Source organism: Nerophis ophidion, linkage group LG28, assembly GCF_033978795.1.
Source record: "Nerophis ophidion isolate RoL-2023_Sa linkage group LG28, RoL_Noph_v1.0, whole genome shotgun sequence".
Classification (NCBI taxonomy): Eukaryota; Metazoa; Chordata; class Actinopteri; order Syngnathiformes; family Syngnathidae; genus Nerophis; species Nerophis ophidion.
This window is the reverse complement of record NC_084638.1, coordinates 25390323-25411573: the sequence shown is the minus strand read 5'-3', so window position 1 is coordinate 25411573 and position 21251 is coordinate 25390323. Positions and strand designations below refer to the sequence as shown.

Below are 21251 nucleotides of genomic sequence, written 5' to 3'. Positions count from 1 at the left end.
TCACGATGTTCGTGTTTTGTATCGGACAATATCGCTAATTAATTATAAAGTGAAATTACTGCAAAACGCACAAAAACGTTTTTACTCACGCACGTTTCACCGGTAAAAAATAATTAGAATAAGGGTGGAATTTTACCTTTAAAAAATTGTTTTTCATCTTCATGAATTTTTTGGAATTTAATATTTTTTTTATTATTTATTGCGAATAATTTTTAAGAAAATCGTTTTCTTACTTTCAAATGGTGGAAAAAAAGCATTTTTATTTCTACGGAGTGAAATTACTGCCTAATCTCCACAAAAACACTGAAATATTTTCACTCATGTGCAACTATTTGCAAGTATAAAGTAAAAAAAGATGCAGAAGTATAAAAACAAATTTCTGTGAGTAAATAAACAATTATTCCAATTAAAAAAACAACCTGTATACTCTATTAAGTATACATGCACATAGGAAATGTAAATGTATGTACATGTGAAGAAGGTACAACAATGTACAAGGTAAAACAAGGAGGTAAAAATAGATCCAATACAGGAAAAGTAGTTAAAAAGAGGTAAAATAGGTCGAGAGTATGTAAAAAGTGGATAAAAAGGAGGTTAAAAAATAATGCAAGAATAAAGTAAAAAGGATGGTGAAAAGAAAGTTAAAAAAGGTTAAATAATGTAAGATAAGGGTAAAAGGTAAAAAGTAGGTAAAGTAAGATAAAATAAGGTATAAAAAAGTTTAAAGAAGGTGAGAATAAGGTAAAAAAAAAAAAGAGCTAACATTTGGTAAAAGAAGGTGAATAGAAAGTAAAAAGAAGGTTCAATGTATGCAACTACGTAAAAAAGGTGTGTAAAAATTTGGTTAAATAGTATTATTTTAAAAAGGGTAAAAGAAAAAATAGGGTGAAAGGGTAGGCGAAGGAAGATAAAAGGTTTTAAAACGTTAAGAGGAGGTAAACGAATGTAAACATTTTGTTGAAAGAAGGTAAAATTTACATAAACACAAGGTAAAACGATTTTAAAAATAGGTTAAAAAAAGTAAAGAGTGTTAGAAGGAGGCACACAAAATATATATATTTTTTATCAAATCTTGAAAGTGATGAATCCATTTGAGATGTGAGGAGTGAGAATCCCAATTTGAATATCAATCCACTTCTATCTTTTAGTCCCCACGTCATGTACGATGTGTTGGAACTTGATGATGTTCACACGGCTCAAGTCCAACGTTGCATCTTGGCTGCAATGCAGTGAGTGTGTGTGTGTGTGTTTTCACACACTCCCCTCCACCACCCTCCTACCGTACCTGTTGGACACTCGGACCTGGTTTGAGCGCGCAGACCCGGTCATGCACCCTGGGACCAGTCCTGGAATTTGACGCCGGGGATTCAGCCGAAAGCTTGCTGACTAGGCACGTCGACTCGTGCTGCATGATTTATTAACTCTCTGTTTGCCAAAGTCCTGGTCAGTCTGCCGTACTTTCAATTTACTTTTTCAGGGCTGGTGACTGGAAATTACACACTTTTTCCCTACACTCTGAACCCTACGGTCTATAAAACGGTGCAGCTAATTTAAGGGATTCTTCTTCGCTGACGGCCAAATTAAAAGTTGTAAAAAAAAAAAAGAAAATACACTGAAAAGGTGTTTTATAGTTTGTGCTATAGCGCCATCCTTTGGACGGGTTCCCTCACTTTTTGTGTTCTCTACCGGAAGTGGAAGTGCAGTTTTTTCATGCATACATGTACAGGCTATTGTAATGTTAGTAATAATAATAATAATAATACATTTAATTTGGTTTAGCACTTTTCAGTGTACTCAAAGACGCTTTACAGGAGAAAAAATTAAAATGTAATGGGAAAAAGAAAGTTTAAAAAAGGTACAAAAAAAAGGTTAAATAATATAAAAATAAGGGTAAAAGGTAAAAAGTAGGTAATGGAAAATAAAATAGGGTAAAAAAAAAAAGTTACAAGGTGAGAATAAGGTAAAAAAAGAGCTAAGATTTAGTAAAATAAGGTAAAAACAAAAACGTTTGAAGTATGCAAAAACGTAAAATAGGTAAAATAAAAGTGGTTGGATTTTTTTTTTTTAAAAGGGTAAAAGGAAGATAAAGGCAGGTAAAAACTACATTAAAGAAATAAGATACAAAGTATGCAACAAAGTTAAAAAGCTCAAAAAACTATTGGATTAAAATGTAGGGTAAAAGGAAAAAAATAAGTAAAGCGGGATGAAAAGCAGTAAAAAAAATGTTAAAAGGTGGTGAGAATAAGGTAAAAAATAAAGAGTTAAAATTTGGTAAAATAAGGTACAAACAAAAATGTTTGAAGTATGCAAAAACGTGAAATAGGTAAAATAAAATTGGTTGGATTTTTTTTTTTAAAAAGGGTAAAAGGAAGATAAAGGCAGGTAAAAACTACATTAAAGAAATGAGATACAAAGTATGCAAGAAAGTTAAAAAGCTCAAAAAACAATTGGATTAAAATATAGGTTAAAAGGAAAAAAATAAGTAAAGGAGGATAAAAAGCAGTAAAAAAAATGTTAAAAGGTGGTGAGAATAAGGTAAAAAATAAAGAGTTAAAATTTGGTAAAAGAAGGTAAAAACAAAATAGAAAGAAGGTTCAAAGTATGAGAAAAAGGTCAAAAGAAGTTGGTGAAATATTATTTCAAAAAATAGGGTAAAAGATAAGAAGTAAATAAAATAAGGTAAAAACGAAATAAAAAATGAGGCACAAAGTATGCAAGGAAGTAAAAAAGGTAAAATAAATAGGTTAAAAAATGTTATAAAAAATGTGGTAAAAGGTAAAAAAGTAGGTAAAGGAAGATAAAATAAGATTTAAAAAAGTTATAAGAAGGTGAGAATAAGGTCAAAAAGAGCTAACATTTGGGAAAAGAAGGTATACAACAAAAATAAGGTTTGAAGTATGCAAAAACATATAAAAGATCAAATAAAATTGGTTGGATATTTTTTTTTTAAAGGGTAAAAGAAAGATAAAGGCAGGGAAAAACTACATTAAAGAAATAAGATACAAAGTATGCAAGAAAGTAAAAAAAGTCAAACAACAATTGGGTTAAAAAAATAGGGTAAAAGGAAAAAAAATAATTAAAGGAGGATAAAAGGCAGTAAAATAAATGTTAAAAAATGGTGAGAATAAGGTAAAAATAAAGAGTTAAAAGTTGGTCAAAGAAGGTAAAAAGAAAAGTAGAAAGAAGGTTCGAAGTATGAGAAAAAAGTAAAAAGAAATTGGTTAAATATTATTTAAAAAAATAGGGTAAAAGGTAACAAGTAAATAAAAGAAGGTAAAAACAAAATAAAAAACAAGGCACAAAGTATGCAACGAAGTAAAAAAGGTAAAAGAAATAGGTTAAATGTTTAAAAAAATTAGGGTAAACGGTAAAAAAGTAGGTAAGGGAAGATAAAAGAAGGTTAAAAAAAGTTCAAAGAAAGTGAGAATAAGGTGAAAAAAAGGAGTTAAAATTTGGTAAAAGATGGTAAAAACAAAGGTAAAAAAAGGTTTGAAGTATGAGAAAAAGGTAAAAAGAAATTGGTTAAATATTATTTAAAAAATAGGGTAAAAGGTAACAAGTAAATAAAAGAAGGTAAAAACAAAATGAAAAATAAGGCACAAAGTATGCAAGGAAGTAAAAAAGGTCAAATAAATAGGTTAAATGTTTAAAAAAATTAGGGTAAACGGTAAAAAAAAGTAGGTGAAGGAAGATAAAAGAAGGTTTAAAAAAAGTTCAAAGAAGGTGAGAATAAGGTGAAAAAAAGGAGTTAAAATTTGGTAAAAGATGGTAAAAACAAGGGTAAAAAGAAGGTTCGAAAAAGGGAAAAAGAAATTGGTTAAATATAAAAAATAGGTTAAAAGAAAAAGTAAATAAAGGTATATAAAAGAAGGTAAAAACAAAATAACAAAATAAGGCACAACGTATGCAAGAAAGTAAAAAAGGTAAAAAAAAAACTTTTGAAAATTAGAGTAAAAGGTAAGAAAGTAGGTAATGGGAGATAGAAGAAGGTAAAATTTTTTTTAAAGAAGGTGAGATAAGGTAAAAAAAAAAAAAGTTACAATTTGGTAAAAGAAGGTAAAAACAAAGGTAGAGAGAAGGTTCGAAGTATGAGAAAACAGGTCAGAAGAAATTGTTCAATATTATAAAAAATAGGGTAAAAGATAAAAAGTAAATTGAGATAGATAAAAGAAGGTGAAAAAATAGGACAAAAGGTAAAACTGTAGGTAAAGGAAGACAAAAGGAGGTAAAAGACGGTGAGAATAAAGTAAAAAAAAGAGTTGCAATTTGGTAAAAGAAGGCAAAAACAAAGTAAAAATAAGTTTTTTGATTGATTGATTGATTAAGACTTATCAGTAGATTGCACAGTACAGTACTGTGATGGACTTCCTGCCGTCCTGGGGTTGGTTGCGGGGACACTAACCACACGACGCATCGTCTATTATACAGTCTATTATACAGCATTATTCACATGTAAATAATATAAACACAGCATTATTCACATGTGAATAATATTAATACAGTCTATTATACAGCATTATTCACATGTGAATAATATAAATACAGTCTATTATACAGCATTATTCACCTGTGAAAAATGCTGTATAATAGACTGTATTATATTATTCACATAATAATAATGCTGTATAATAGACTGTATTAATATTATTCACATGTGAATAATGCTGTGTTTATATTATTTACAGGTGAATAATGCTGTATCTATATTATTCACATGTGAATAATGCTGTATAGTAGACTGTATTTATATTATTCACATGTGAATAATGCTGTATTTATATTATTCACATGTGAATAATGCTGGATAATAGACTATTTATATTATTCACATGTGAATAATGCTGTCTAATAGACTGTATTTATATTATTCACATGTGAATAATGATGTATAATAGACTGTATTTATGTTATTCACATATGAATAAGGCTGTATTTATATTATTCACATGTGAATAATGCTTTATATTATTCACATGTGAATAATGCTGTATAATAGACTGTATTTATATTATTCACATGTGAATAATGCTGTATAATAGACTGTATTTATATTATTCACATGTGAATAATGCTGTATAATAGACTGTATTTATATTATTCACATGTGAATAATGCTGTATAATAGACTGTATTTATATTATTCACATGTGAATAATGCTGTGTAATAGACTGTATTAATATTATTCACATGTGAATAATGCTGTGTTTATATTATTTACTTGTGAATAATGCTGTATTTATATTATTCACCTGTGAATAATGCTGTATAGTAGACTGTATTTATATTATTCACATGTGAATAATGCTGTATTTATATTATTCACCTGTGAATAATGCTGTATTTATATTATTCAAATGTGAATAATGCTGTTGCTGTATTTATATTATTCACCTGTGAATAATGCTGTATTTATATTATTCACATGTGAATAATGCTGTATAATAGACTGTATGTATATTATTCACATGTGAATAATGATGTATAATAGACTGTATTTATGTTATTCACATGTGAATAAGGCTGTATTTATATTATTCACATGTGAATAATGCTGTATAATAGACTGTATTTATGTTATTCACATGTGAATAATGCTGTATAATAGACTGTATTTATATTATTCACATGTGAATAACGCTGCATAATAACTGTATTTATATTATTCACATGTGAATAATGGTGTCTAATAGACTGTATTTATGTTATTCACATGTGAATAATGCTGTATTTAATAGTCCATAAAACAGGGTAATGTAACATGCATGTGTGGTAACAGCAGGTTGCTAGCTATACACCCGGCACACCCGAAACCGCTGCTAGAACTAATGGCAATTGAACTCTTTGGACCGGATCCGGAGAACTTTTGCCGGTGTTTCACTCTCATTCATTGGCTGAAAGTGGTGTGTAGGTGGGGACTGCGCCGTTCCCAGAATAAGTCCAGTAAGTCTGCAAGCTAAACCCATTAGCTGGGATAGAACTGTAGCCTCCGACCCGAGCCAGGAGTTCAAACCAGGAGCTGCTCCGAGGACTTGTCACGCTTTGAGGTTAATGGTATATAATAATATTAATGTGTTCATTGTGAGCGAGGGTGTGTGCCAGGACTGTGTGCTTCACCCGTTCATGGACCCCCAGGAACTGTGGGTGTGGTAAGGTCTTTGGACTAACCTTTTAGATGATAGAACAGGAATGTGTCGGTCTGGGTGTTGTTGATAAATGGCTGTGGCTTTGTATAGCAGAGCTTTAACTTGCATTTACAGATGTAGCGACCAACTGTAGTTACTAAGAGTGCTTGTCTGAAGTCTTCCTGAGCCCATGTGGTGATATCATTTACACACTGACATGGCTTATTGATGCCTTAACCCCTGAGGGATCCAAGGTCATGGGCATTCAATGTTGGTTTTTGGCCTTTCTCCAGAGTCTCTGAACTTTCTGATGATGTTACAATCCCTAAATTACTTGCAATAGCTGCTTGAGAAATGTTGTTCTTAAACAATTTAGTGAGGAAGTGGTGACCCTCGCCCGTACTTCTTTGCGCATTTCACGGAAGTTGCTTTTAAACCCAATCACGGCGCCCACCTGTTCCCAATTAGCCCATTCACCTGTGGGATGTTCCAAATAAGTCTTTGACGAGCATTCCCCGACTTTCTTAGTCAAAGCGTTTCCGGGTGTTGTTGATAAATGCCTGTGGCTTTCTGTAGCAGAGCTTTAACTTGCACTTACAGAGGTCGCGACCAACTGTAGTTACTGACAGTGGTTGTCTGAAGTGTTCCTGAGCCCACGTGGTGATATCCTTTACAAAGTGGTGACCCTCGCCCCAACAACCTTGTTTTTTAAAGAATGAGCATTTCATGGAAGCTGCTTTTATAGCCAATCACGGCGCCCACCTGTTCCCAATAACCTCGTTCACCTGTGGGATGTTCCAAATAAGTGTTTGATGAGCATTCCTCAACTTTCTCACTCTTTTTTGCCACTCGTGCCAGCTTTTGTGGAAACATGTTGCAGGCAGCAAACTCCAAATGAGCTAATATTTGCAAATATTCGCATCTTTCATCCAAAACTCGATTTCCATTGAGCAAAGGTATGAATTTATTTTACGGCGGAAGAAGGAGCGACATCATGCTGTTGTTGCTGCACCGTGGCGGGCTGTCCGCCTCAGTGCCTGCAGAGAATGTGGGAGGATACGGCAGATAAAAAAAAAGAAGCGGAGGTTATGATATCGCAATGAGTCATGGAGAGGAGTTTGGCAGGAGCCAGCATCAATGACTTTGTCACACCTTTTTTTATCCTTGTGACTAACAAATATTGACGTCCATATTTTTGCCTGTATAAAATGACTTTGTTGTAAGTAATCCTTAGCCCGTCACAATATGTAACTTGGCACATTATCCATCCATTTTATACCGCTTGTCCCTATCGGCATTTCTAATCAGCCAGACCTAAACCTCAGTGTTAAATAACACTCACCTCTTTGATTGACAGCTCCAGTTGCTGAGTGACACCTGCCGGACAAGGAGGAGGCAACAAGGTGTGGAGAAGAACCTACACCATCCAAACATTACCACGCTGGTAAGGAGGATGTCCTGCGTTTTCTCACGTTTTGACTTTGACGACTTTTGCTAGCCAGCAACGCTAATAAGGAGAACACCAAGTGTGTGTGTGTGACAATTTTTTTTTTTTTTTACAAAAGTAATTTGTGTATCATATCTGATACAGCAGGTCACAAAGTATTATTGGAGTTTGATTATATTACAACCAAAAACATAATTAAGTATCTATCATGTTATTTCCAGACATAAAAAGAACATTTGATATTGCTGCTCCACATCACTTAAATTCACATTTGTATCATTTTTAAAGCATCTTAAATGTTGTATAAAAAACGTTGACATCATTATGCATTTTTTAATGTGTCTTTTAAAAAATCGTAAGGGCAAATTTTAATTTTCAGCACAATCCCATTTTTTAAACTGTATTTATTTTATTTTTATTTTTTTCACAACACACCGAGTGATCGCCACAAAAATAATATAGCAAATTGTATACGTACATTTTACCTCTAAACACAACATAGTGTAATGTACACGTGGCATTTGTTTATTTAAAACCGTGGTATTTACTATGCAGGAAATGCAATAAAATGACAATTAACTCATTTTTAAAGTGGTATCAAATTTGATACACAATTTTTAAAATAGCTTTTCTACAAAATTACAAAAACCGATTAACTGTTCATACTGATGTGTCAGTAAAAAAAAGTACATTTTTATTATCTATTCCCTTTAAATTCGGCAAAGTTTATCGGAAAAAAATGGGGTGTGTCTCGTTTCTTCTTTGTGGCAATCTTGCAGAATGACTAGACTGTCCATTACTGCCTCCGTGTGGGTGATGCATGTAATGCATGCATCTGATCTGATACATCGTGCTAATTAGGAAAAAAAATAAATGACACTGGGTTCCAAAACCTGTTGTTTCACTTTTGATACATTTGGCATTTAGAGGTTTAAAATTACCTGTGATGAGGTGGCGACTTGTCCAAGGTGTACACTGCCTTTTTGGGAGCATGTTTTATGTACAGTAGCAGGACTTGTAGCATGTTTCATGAAGCATGTTTTATTTTTTTTGGATCAGGTTTTTTTGGAACATCTATGTACAGTAGCATGACTTGTAGCATGTTTCATGTAGCATGCTTGAGTTGTTTTTGGAGCAGTGTTTTGAAGCATATTATGTACGGTAGCCTGATTTATAGCATGTTTCATGTAGCATTTTTGAGTCCTTTTTGTAGCATGTTTTTTATAACATGTTTTATGTAAAGCTGTATGATTTGTAACATGTTTCATGTAGCATTTTTGAGTGCTTTTTGTAGCATGTTTTTTGTAACATGTTTTATGTAAAGTAGCATGATTTGTAACATGTTTCAAGTAGCATTTTTAAGTCCTTTTTGTAGCATGTTTTTTGTAATGTTTTATGTACAGTAGCAGGACTTGTAGCATGTTTCATGAAGCATGTTTTATTTTTTTTGGATCAGGTTTTTTTGGAACATCTATGTACAGTAGCATGACTTGTAGCATGTAGCATGCTTGAGTTGTTTTTGGAGCATTTTTTTTGTAGCATATTATGTACGGTAGCCTGATTTATAGCATGTTTCATGTGGCATTTTTGAGTCCTTTTTATAGCATGTTTTTTATAACATGTTTTATGTAAAGTTGCATGATTTGTAACATGTTTCATGTAGCATTTTTTAATTGTTTTGTAGCAGGATTTTATAACATGTTTTATCTACAGTAGCATGTTTTTGTGGCATGTTTCATGTAGCATTTTAAGTTGTTTAGTAGCATGTGTTAGTCACATGTTTTATGTACAGTAGCATGTTCTTGTGACATGTTTCATGTAAGATTTTAAGTTGTTTTGTAGCATGTTTTGTATTATGCTTAATGTTGTGTTTATTATTGTGAACTGTTAGCATATTAATGGTAGTACGCTAGCTTTGCAGCTAATTGTGCACCCCATAGCCTGATATTTTGGTACTGGACAAATGCTTACCGTTAGCATGTATGCTAGCTTTTTTTGGCAAATTATTCAGATAAACACCTCACAGTCAACGATTATACGTGACACATGCTTGCTGTTAGATCGCTAATGTTAGCATGTTAGCTTTTTGAGATATTTTTATAGGTATGTACATTTTGCTACTTGACGCATGGTAACGGTTGTATTAGCATTTTTTTACCTGTTTTTAGCAGATCTCATATATTTTTGGTGCTTGGTGCGTGCTAACTGTTAGCATGCTATCTTTGTAGCATATTTAATGTGTGTGAGTGAATTATATTTATATAGCGCTTTTTCTCTAGTGACTCAAAGCGCTTTACATAGTGAAACCCAATATCTAATTTTTACATTCAAACCGGTGTGGGTGGCACTGGGAGCAGGTGGGTAAAGTGTCTTGCCCAAGGACACAACGGCAGTGACTAGGATGGCTGAAGCTGGGATCGAACCTGCAACCCTCAAGTTGCTGGCACGGCCGCTCTACCAACCGAGCTATACCGCTATATATTATATATATAGTGGTATATATATTAACATGTGTACGCCTCAAAGTTGGATGTTTTGGTACGAGACAGATGCTAACTTTTGGCATGTTGATGTTAGCATGCTAGCTTTGTAGCTAATTTCACATGTGTATGCCTCAACGTTGAATGTTTTGGTACTACATGTTGGCATGTAAACATGCTAAAATTAGCAGGCTAGGTTGTTTGGCAATTTTTCAAATACTCAACTCAGTCATATATTTTTGTACATTACGTATGCTTACTGTTAGCATGCTAAAGTTAGCATGTTAGCTCTTTTAGATACTAATAAAGGTATACACCTTATTGTCATACATTTTGGTACTTGACGCATGCTAACTGTTATATTTTTTTTACCTGACACTAGTGTGCTAACTGTTAGCATTTCAGATGAGCTTTTTAGCATCCACACGCACTTGTCTAGTTGCTCATCACGTTTCTTTTGACTTGTGCTGTATTTCAGGTCGTGGTGATGGTTGGGGTCTTCCCCGGTTTCTAGGCGTCCCCTTTCCCAACCCGTGTCTTCATGTTTTGGGGGTCCCTCGGTGGCCCCGCCCTCTGCCAGCCCCCCTGCTCCCGCTGCTGCCGCCACCACGGCCGGCCCCCCCCGCCACTACATTGCCATGCCAACGGAGACCCTCGCGGCGGCTCTGGCAGATAGCAAGGCCGCTGGCAGCGCCGCGCCCTTCAGTTCCGCCGTGCCCCTCCGGATCCTGAATAAGGGCCCGGACTACTTCAGGAGACAGGTGCCGCCTCACCGTGCACTCATGCTTTAGCTTAGCTTAGCTTTTTTCTTTTACATGCTTTAGCTTAGCAGTTAGCACGGCCTTTTGTATCCTCCCATGATGTGTAGCTAATTTTGCAGGACTGGACAAATGTTAGCATGTATGCTAACTTTTTGGGAAATTATTCAGATAAACACCTCGAGGTCAAATATTTGACGTGACGCATGCTTATTGTTAGATTGCTAATGTTAGCATGTTAGCTTTTTTAGATACATTTTCAAAAATATCGACAAAAGCTAACATGCTAACCGTAGGCATGTGTCAAGTACCAAAATGTATGACTGTGAGGTGGATACGTTCATTAATATCTAAATAAGCTAACATGCTAACAGTAGGTATGTGTCAGGTACCAACATGTCTGACTGTGAGATGTGTACTTTAATATCTAAAAAAGCTAACATGCTAACAGTAAGCATGTGTCAAGTACCAACATGTATGACCGTGAGGTGTATATCTGAAAATTTGCCAAAATAGATGTTCCATTTAGCATGCTTACATGCTAACAGTTAGCATTTGTTAAGCACCAAAATATCAGCGTTTGAGCTGTATACATGCGAAATTAGCAACAAAGCTAGCATGCTAATGTTAACATGCTAACAGTTCACATGCGCTCCGTACCAAAATATATGACTCCTGCAAAAAATACCTAAACAAGCTAGCATGTACCATGCTAATGTTATCATGGCTGAAAAACTGTATCATGACATAAGGTTTTACATCAGTCAATATCGATAATTGTTGGTATATTTTTCATTCATCCCGATTCCGAATGGATTCATAATTTTCAAAAAATGTTTTACAAAATCCCCCCGCGACCCCAACAGGGACAAGCAGTAGAAACTGGATGAATGGATTAACAACATTTTATAAACTATTTAAATATTTTTTCTTAGTTTTGTAGTATTATTTTGAAAAACAGTCATTATAATTATTGTGGGCAAATGTAGGTAAATTGTCACCCCAGGAATGGGAACCGGATCAAATGGTTAGGTGCCCGAAGGTACAAAAAGCGTTCATTCCCGATTATTGATCAGAGTGGACTAAGACTACACATTTTTGGGCTTACTTCTGATAATGCCAAGCCACGCCTGGCGCCAGTCAGCCCTACAAACCAATCCTGTACCTGGAATTCTCACACCTCACTTTGGATCTTGGCTCTGTTTCAGGTGGAACCCAACCCCAAACGCCTCAGTGCTGTGGAAAGACTGGAAGCCGACAAGGCCAAGTATGTCAAGAGCCAGGAAGTTATCAACGCCAAACAGGAACCGATCAAGCCCCAAATTCCGGCCAAGCCTCCCCTTGAGCTCACCCTGCTGTCAAAAAGGGGCACCGGAATGTGCGGCGGAGGGCACAAAGGCGAAGTCCCTTTCAAACCCTCGAACAACAACGCCAAGTCGGACACGTGTGCCACGACCAGCGGCGGCAAGCGAGATAATTTGAACCTGGAAATCTTGAAAAATCTCCTCAATTCATCATCGTCTTCGGTAGCGGGTCCCGAAGGACTCCGTGGCGGAGCTAAGAGTGCCGTGTTGATGAGGTCGTCCGGGGGAATGACGAGGAGTTGGACGCGCTCGCCGTAAGTAACCAAACAGTTTCAAGGGAATGACGGCTGCGGTCAAATATTCTGGGTTGTCTAAAGTGTCAATACTTGGACACTTTCAAAGACTTGTCATGCAGGGGCAGCAGCCTAAGAAGGGAAGTCCAGACTTTCCTCTCCCTAGCCACTTTGTCCAGCTCCTCCCGGGAGACATAGTCTTCCCCATGGGCCTCTACCGGTCGGACGTGCCCTAAACACCTCCCTAGGGAGGCGTTCGGGTGGCATCCTGGGCGGTATAGCTCGGTTGGTAGAGCGGCCGTGCCAGCAACTTGAGGGTTGCAGGTTCGATTCCCGCTTCCGCCATCCTAGTCACTGCCGTTGTGTCCTTGGGCAAGACACTTTACCCACCTGCTCCCAGTGCCACCCACACTGGTTTAAATGTAACTTAGATATTGGGTTTCACTATGTAAAGTGCTTTGAGTCACTAGAGAAAAGCGCTATATAAATATAATTCACTTCACTTCACATCCTGACCAGATGCCCGAACCACCTCACCTGGCTCCTCTCCATGTGGAGGAGCAGCGGCTTTCCTTTGAGCTCCCCCCGGATGGCAGAGCTTCTCACCCGGAGGAAACTCATTTGAGCCGCTTGTACCCGTGATCTTGTCCTTTTGGTCATAACCCAAAGCTCATGACCATAGGTGAGGATGGGAATGTAGATCGACCAGTAAATTGAGAGCTTTGCCTCCTGGCTCTGCTCCTTCTTCACCACGACGGATTGGTACGGCATCCGCATTACTGAAGACGCCGCACCGATCCGCCTGTCGGTCTCACGATCCAGACTTCCCTCTCCCCAGCCACTTCGTCCAGGTCCTCCCAGGGGACCCCGAGGCGTTCACAGGCCCAGCCGGGAGACGTAGTCTTCCCAACGGGTCCTGGGTCTTCCCCGTGGCCTCCTACCGGTTGGACGTGCCCTAAACACCTCCCTAGGGAGGCGTTCGGGTGGCATCCTGACCAGATGCCCGAACCACCTCATCTGGCTCCTCTCCATGTGAAGGAGCAGCGGCTTTACTTTGAGTTCCTCCCGGATGACAGAGCTTCTCACCCTATCTCTAAGGGAGAGACCCGCCACCCGGCGGAGGAAACTCATTTGTACCCGGGATCTTGTCCTTTCTGTCATAACCTAAAGCTCATGACCATAGGTGAGGATGGGAACGTATATCAACCGGTAAATTGAGAGCTTTGCCTCCCGGCTCAGCTCCTTCTTCACCACACCGGATCGATACAGCGTTCGCATTACTGAAGACGCTGCACCGATATCACGATCCACCCTTTCCTCACTCGTAAACAAGACTCCGAGGCACTTGAACTCCTCCACTTGGGGCAGGTTCTCCTCCCAACCCGGAAAAGTTGCATTTACCGACTCCTCAAAATTTGGCAACCCTATTCAATCAGCCAGTTTGGGGGTCCTGGTCATATTTGTGGTTGATTTTGCCCTGATGGGTCAACTAGAGCTGTTTGCAAGGCACGCCTATGGAACCTCCAACCTGAGGCCATGTTCTCTGCCGGTAAATGGTGGATTGCACTCTCTGGGTCGGGTGAAAGTGTTCATGTGAATCCTAGTGAAGGTGTTGGAGTTGCCATAGACTGTAGCGAAAGATGAATTCAGTAACAGCTCTGGGGTTTCACGGCAGTGCCGGATGACTTCTTTGTGTCAAAGAATACGAACGTGTCTTAGCGTAACAATTCCGGACTGTGTGGTTGAAAACATTGGTGTGTCTTCTTCTGTAACATTTGGTCTGTTCTCTGCTCCTAGGATGCCCCTAACTTACCGATCCACCATGGCTCTCAACGAGCAAGCGCAAGACTCTGCGCCCAGTCCGAGCACCTCGCATTCCCTGCGCTCTTTTTCCCATTCCTTGAAGGTAGCACCAATGAACGGCGGCGGGCGGCGCAGTCCGCAGCTGGTGGGAAACCTCAATCTCAGCAGGAGAGTCCTGGACGAGCGAGGGGGCGAAGGACGGGTGACAACGGATCGATCACAGTCTCCGCTTCCGCCGCTGCTGACCTCCCACTCCTCCTCGGACCTCCTACGATTGTGCAATGGCAAGCCTCTCCGCACCGCTCGATCTAGCAGCTCCTCGGCGCCGCCGCTGCCTCCGAAACCCAACCCAGCCTCCTTTCCGCCTCCGACCCTCTCGCTGTCGCTGCCTCCTCGTCGTGCAAATGTGTCCCCGCTGCTGTGCGATAACGAAGCTCCTCAATCACTGAATCCTGAAGACACCTCCAATCCTCCGATAGACCCCAATCTGGAGTTAGAGCTGGGTTCCTCGGTAGCGCGTCGCTCCTCTCTACACAGGTCAAAATCAGACCTGTCGGACCGCTACGCCCGTGCCGGAGCTGACGTGGAACGTTTTTTTAACTACTGCGGCCTCGATCCTGAGGAGCTGGAGGCGGTAGGTCCAGAGAACTTTGGTCGGGCCAATTCGGACATAGTGAGCTTCAACTTGCGGTCGGCATCCATGATCTCCGACTGCGACCAGTCCCGGCAGTCCTCCAACGCCGGCCTGTCGGACGGGGACGAGGCTGAAGACGAGGACGAGGAGGCCGGGGAGCGAGTCCCTTACGGCATCTCTGCCGTGGAGCGGAACGCCAGAGTCATTAAGTGGTTGTACAGCATCAAACAGGCGAGGGAGGCGCAGAAGGTTTCACATGTTTAGCGAAAACACGTGGCAATCAAAGTGCTTCTCGGGACGGATCGGACGTCTCGAACTCTGGACTTGGGAGGCTTGCTAGAATACATAAATCCCATCATGGCGTACATGTAGGTATTGAAGTAAAGACTTCAATGTAAGCCCGTTTAACTCGACTAAAATAGACCAGCTCAGTGGGCATGTGGTTAGAGAGTCCGCCCTGAGACCGGGAGATTGTGAGTTGAAACCCCGGCCAAGTCATACCAAAGACTACAAAAAATGGGAGCCATTGCCTCCCTGCTTGGCACTCGTTGAGACTTTAACTTAAAATTGATTCGGTTGAGCTTTTAGCTGAAGGTCTTCGGCTCCGTCGTTGACCACGACCACACCTTTACAGTACATGCCAAATTATGGATTGCGAGAAATCTGTTTGGATCGAGAATCAAGTCTGCATCGAAATGCTACCCCCAAGGATAGGAATCGATCTGAATCGTGATCTGTGAGGTTCACATCCCTACAGAACACCCGCGTTACCTGGTAGTGTGGAATGCCCTTAACCTACTGGGTCCGGTCTCTGGGTGTCCTCTCCTTTGATCCAATGTGCCCATCTCGTTTTTTTCCGAAGGACGAAGCTAAAAGGGGAGTCCACCTTGAACGCGGTTTCCTCTAAGGCCGCCCTTCGGTTTATTTTCATCTTGTACCAATTAGCGCAAGGACGTCTGCTAAGACCTCAACCAAACCAATGTCAGACCAAGAGCAAACACAAATGCAACCTAAGTCTTGAATAATTTCATAAAACTAAACAGTAGCTAACACTCACCTGAACGACTTAAATATTTAACTCCGCCTATTTCGAGCAAGCTTCTTCGAGCTCCGGGTTTGAGAGTTCCAAACCCTTTTGTCGTCGTCGTCGTCGTTGGTCTCATTTCTACTGACCTTTATGTGAAGAACCACGCTATGAAGCTACAAAAAAAATGTTCAAAAGTGTTAGTGTTCACGCGCTAAAAGTTTTGTATCGCTCATGACAGCTTGTCGCAACCTCAAACGAGACCTTAAGGGTACGCAGGTGCCACCTGGACCCATGTTTTCCTTCCTTGATAGCGCAGTTCTTACAGGTTGGTGTTCATCTGAACGTGTCGCAATCCGAACTACGTTAAAGCCCGTTACTTATTTGACTTGGCCCTCTCGGAACGTGGGCCACCCACAAGATTCCCCCGACCAGGTGGCACCTCTGCCGGCCTCTGCACCTTCTTCTGAGCGTCAGCCTCTCAGTATCGTCGCCAGGTATTTTGAAAAAACAGCCCATTTCCTTCAGGGTTCTGCTGTAATGTATCTGGTTCGGGTCTCGTCTGTGTTTCCTATTCCATGGACTGTTAACTTGTCCGTGCCCAGAACTCTTGGTTGCTGATAGTCTGTATTCCGAGTATTCTTCGGACGTAAAAGTTTATAAATGTCTGGATTCTTGTGGTGATGGTTAGGGTGGCTGGAAGATCCTTCAGTTGATTTGATCGACTATGGACCGATATCTTACATAGTCAGCAGTTTTACACCATGCTAACGTTTTCCCCCAACTTGGGGGACTCATCGGCACCCGATTCTGTGTGGTCCATGAAGATACAGTTCTCATCACAACTTTTGTTGGCAAGAGCTACGCCTGCAACTTAAACATCCATCCATCTTCTCCCGCTTATCCGAGGTCGGGTCGCGGAGGCAGCAGTCTAAGCAGGGAAGCCCCGACTTCCAACTCCTCAGTTGGTCCAGCTCCTCCCGGGGGATCCCGAGGCGTTCCCAGGCCAGCCGGGAGAGATAGTCTTCCCAACGTGGCCTGGGTCTTCCCCGTGGCCTCCTACCGGTCAGACGTGCCCTAAACATCTCCCTAGGGAGGCGTTCGGGTGGCATCCTGACCAAATGCCCGAACCACCTCATCTGGCTCCTCTCCATGTGGAGTTCTTCCCGGGTGGCAGAGCTTCTCACCCTATCTCTAAGGGAGAGACCCGCCACCCGGCGGAGGAAACTCATTTCGGCCGCTTGTACCCGTGATCTTATCCTTTCGGTCATGACCCAAAGCTCATGACCATAGGTGAGGATGGGAACGTAGATCGACCGGTAAATTAAGAGCTTTGCCTTCCGGCTCAGCTCCTTCTTCACCACAACGGATCGATACAGCGTCCGCATTACTGAAGGCGCCGCACCGATCCGCCTGTCGACCCCACAAGCTACTATTCCCTCACTCGTGAACAAGACTCTGAGGTATTTGAACTCCTCCACTTGGGGCAGGGTCCCCTCCCCAACCCGGAGATGGCGCTCCACCCTTTTCCGGGCGAGAACCATGGACTCGGACTTGGATGTGCTGATTCCCATCCAAGTCGCTTCACACTCGGCTGCGAACCGATCCAGTGAGTAAACAGCCGACCCAAACTTATTTCATTGGAAGGCTCCCGTCACAAGTCTCCCCGCACCTCGGGAAAATCAGGCGCACACGTCGAGCTTTCACAATAAAATCTTGTCTGACTGCCTTAAAGGCACGAGTCCCAGACGAATAGCTTCCATTTTTAGTTAGCATATGTCAAGTACGAAGTCATATGACTCTAAAGGTATACGGTTGCAAAATTAGCACTAAAAACAGTTAGCGTGCTAACAGTTAGCATGAGTCAATTACCAAGTTATATGACTCTAAGGTATACGGTTGCAAAATAAGCGCAAAAAAAGTTAGCATGCTAATGTTAGCAGGGTAAAAAAGTGTTGCTAATATTAGCATGCTTACAGTTAACATATGTCAAGTGCCAACTTATATGACTCTAAGGTATACGGTTGCAAAATTAGCACAAAAATAAATTTATCATGCTAATGTTAGCATGGTAAAAAGGTGTTGCTAATATTAGCATGCTTACAGTTAACATGTCAAGTACCAAGTTATATGACTCTAAGGTACACGGTTGCAAAATTAGTGCAAAAAGTTAGCATGCTAATGTTAGCAGGTTAAAAAAATGTGTTGCTAATATTAGCATGTTTACAGTTAGCATAAGTCAAGTACCAAGTTATTTGGCTCTAAGGTATACGGTTGCAAAATTAGCGCAAAAAAAGCTATCATGCTAATGTTAGCATGGTAAAAAAAATGTGTTGGTAATATTAGTATGCTTACAGTTAGCATAAGTCAAGTACCAAGTTCTGTGACTCTAAGGTATGCGGTTGCAAAATTAGCACAAAAATAAATTAAGCATGCTAATGTTAGCATGGTAAAAAAAATTGTTGCTAATATTAACATGCTTACAGTTAGCAAAAGTCAAGTACCAAGTTATATGACTAAGTTATACGGTTACAAAATTAGCATAAAAAAAGTTTGCATGCTAATTTTAGCAAGGTAAAAAATGTGTTGCTAATATTAGCATGCTTACAGTTAACATAAGTCAAATACCAAGTTATATGACTCTAAGGTATGCTGTTGATAAATTAGCACAAAAATTAATTTAGCATGCTAATGTTAGCATGGTAAAAAAATGTGTTGCTAATATTAACATGCTTACAGTTAGCATAAGTCAAGTACCAAGTTATATGACTCTAAGGTATACGGTTGCAAAATTAGCAAAAAAAAAGTTAGCATGCTAATTATAGCATGGTAAAAAATGTGTTGCTAATATTAGTATGCTTACAGTTAGCATAAGTCAAGTACCAAGTTATATGACTCTAAGGTACATGGTTGCAAAATTAGCACAAAAAAGTTAGCATGCTGCAAAAAATGTGTTGCTAATATTAGCATGCTTACAGGTAGCATATGTCAAGTACCAAGTTATATGACTAAGGTATATGGTTGAAAAATTAGCACAAAAAAGAAAGTTAGCATGCTAATGTTAACATGGTAAAAAAAAGTGTTGCTAATAGTATGCTTACAGTTAGCATATGTCTAGTACCAAGTTATATGACTAAGGTATATGGTTGCAAAATTAGCACAAAAAAAGTTAGCATGCTAATATTAACATGCCACAAATTTTTTCTGTTAATTTTAGCATGCTTACAGTTAGCATATATCAAGAACCAAGTTATATGAATAAGGTATATGGTTGCAAAATTAGCACAAAAAGAAAGTTAGCATGCTAAATTTAACATGGTAAAAAAAAAATGTGTTGCTAATAGTATGCTTACATTTAGCATATGTCAGGTACCAAGTTTTATGAGTCTTAGGTGTACGGTTGCAAAATTAGCACAAAAAGAAAGTTAGCATGCTAATGCTAACCTTTTTAGCCATTTTTGCAGTTATACACCTTAGAGTCCCATTTTGTTACACATGCTAACTTAAAAAATATATATATTTTTTACTAATATTGCATTTATACGTCTCAGAGTCACATATTTGGTTACACATGCTAACTTTTTTGCAACTAATTGTACATACTCCTTGATAATGTTAGGCAATTTCTTGTATGCTAACATTTTTAGCCATTTTTTGCAGTTATACACCTTAGAGTCACATTTCGTTACACATGCTAACTTTTTAAAAACTTATTTTTAACTAATATTTGGTTACACGTGCTAACTTTTTTGCAACTAATTGTACATGCTCCTTGATAATGTTAGTCGATTTCTGGCATGCTAACCTTTTTTGCCATTTTTGCTGTCATACACCTCAGTCGCATTTTGTTATGCATGCTAACTTTTTAAAAACTTTTTTTTAACTAATATTTGGTTACACATGCTGACTTTTTTGCAAGTAACTTTGCATGCTCTTTGATAATGTTAGTCAATTGCTGGTATGCTAACCTTTTTAGCCATTTTTGCAGTTATGCACCTCAGTGTCACATTTTGTTACAAATGCTAACTTTTAAAAAAAACTATTTTTCAACTAATATTGCAGTTATTAGCTTTTTTAAGACTACTGGTAATTTAGCATGTTAAGTTGTTATATATATATATACACAACTGACTCACATATTTTGTTACGCATGCAAACATTTTTAAAATTTATTTTGCAGGTGTACAGTGAGTAGAGGTTTTAGCTTTTTTTATCAGTTTCACTCTGTTACTTGACACATGCTAACTGTTAGGTTAGCGTTTGAGTTGGACCTCTACAGCATTCACACACGTTTTAAAGTTTTCCTCTATTTTGCACAAAGTTGCCTGGCGGCACATGGAGTTGAGGGGGTTAGCACTACCGATGTTTGCATCCACCCGCCCGACCCTGGTTTACAACAGTTAGCAGAATCCACCGAATTACGAGTAAACATTTTACAACCCGCTCCCACTTTGAAAACTGTACAAAGCTTTTGTGTTTTCGACAGCCCATTTCTTGTCAGAGTGAAGGATCAGTACGGCTAAGTTAGCATGTTGCTACCTGTCCTGTCATTGCTGTGTGTCAAAATGTGGTGATCTTGTAGTGTCCATTCTTTGTTTAGACTTCAGCCCACAAAAGTTCTTCTGTGGTACTTTTTTGTTGTTGCTGTATGTAAAATATTGTAAAGGAGGGGGAAAAAAATGTATATATTTGGCTTGGTTTTAGAGGAATCGGAGCCGCAGTGTTTGCTAACAGCGAAGAACTGTCGGCTTTTGGACCTGGAAGCGTTGGATTTTTATTTGACGGGAGACGAACACGTTCATGTTTTCATTCTCTTTTTGCATTGTTTCAATAAACGGCTCTTTTGCCACCTGCTGGCCTTTATTTTGAAGGACAAACGGTACCAAACGTGCAATTGCTATTGTACTACTTTTTTTTTCAGCTATAGTCACATGAATTATTACGACTTAAGTCATTATCTTGACTTGGAAAATTACTGAGTCAAAATATTGACTTAGTAAGTCATATTAACGACATACTTAGTGTCTCAGGTAACTAGGACTGTTCTGGTTTTACTTTATGGAAAAAAAGTAGATATATATCGTGTATTGCCATTCAGCAAATAGAGCGGAAAAGAACCAGAAACTGTAGGCTTCTTCACGCGACGAAGCCGGCCTACTTCACCACAGTCTGTAGTCTATTGCCTCCCCAGGCTGTGGTGGCAGCGACGAGGTGGAGATGTGATGGTGGCGTCAGGCCAAATTACACCACTCACCCCCTTACCCCGTCTGTCCGCCGGGTTAGACACCACCTTAACTAACACATTTTCTGGGGGAAACACTGTATTATCAATATAAAGATTTCCATATAAGACTTTATATCATCAAATATGATTTATTATCCAAA

At 39.2% G+C, this 21251-nt stretch overlaps 1 protein-coding gene across 4 annotated transcripts in view; it reads left to right on the top strand.

Moving 5' to 3' along the window:
* Positions 1-20715, top strand: part of fam110b (family with sequence similarity 110 member B) — a 29345-nt gene extending 8630 nt beyond the window's left edge. For 2 of the 4 annotated variants that reach the window (XM_061890461.1, XM_061890462.1), the window contains 4 exons: positions 7481-7567; positions 10529-10811; positions 12017-12426; positions 14203-20715. In XM_061890461.1, coding sequence (XP_061746445.1) covers positions 10689-10811; positions 12017-12426; positions 14203-15106 — 1437 coding nt within the window. In that variant the 5' untranslated portion in view covers positions 7481-7567; positions 10529-10688 and the 3' untranslated portion in view covers positions 15107-20715. Of the gene's footprint in view, positions 1-5712; positions 6148-7480; positions 7568-10528; positions 10812-12016; positions 12427-14202 lie in introns of those variants that run through there. The other 2 variants (XM_061890463.1, XM_061890464.1) reach the window with 2 other exon arrangements.
* The last annotated feature ends 536 nt before the right edge of the window (positions 20716-21251 follow it).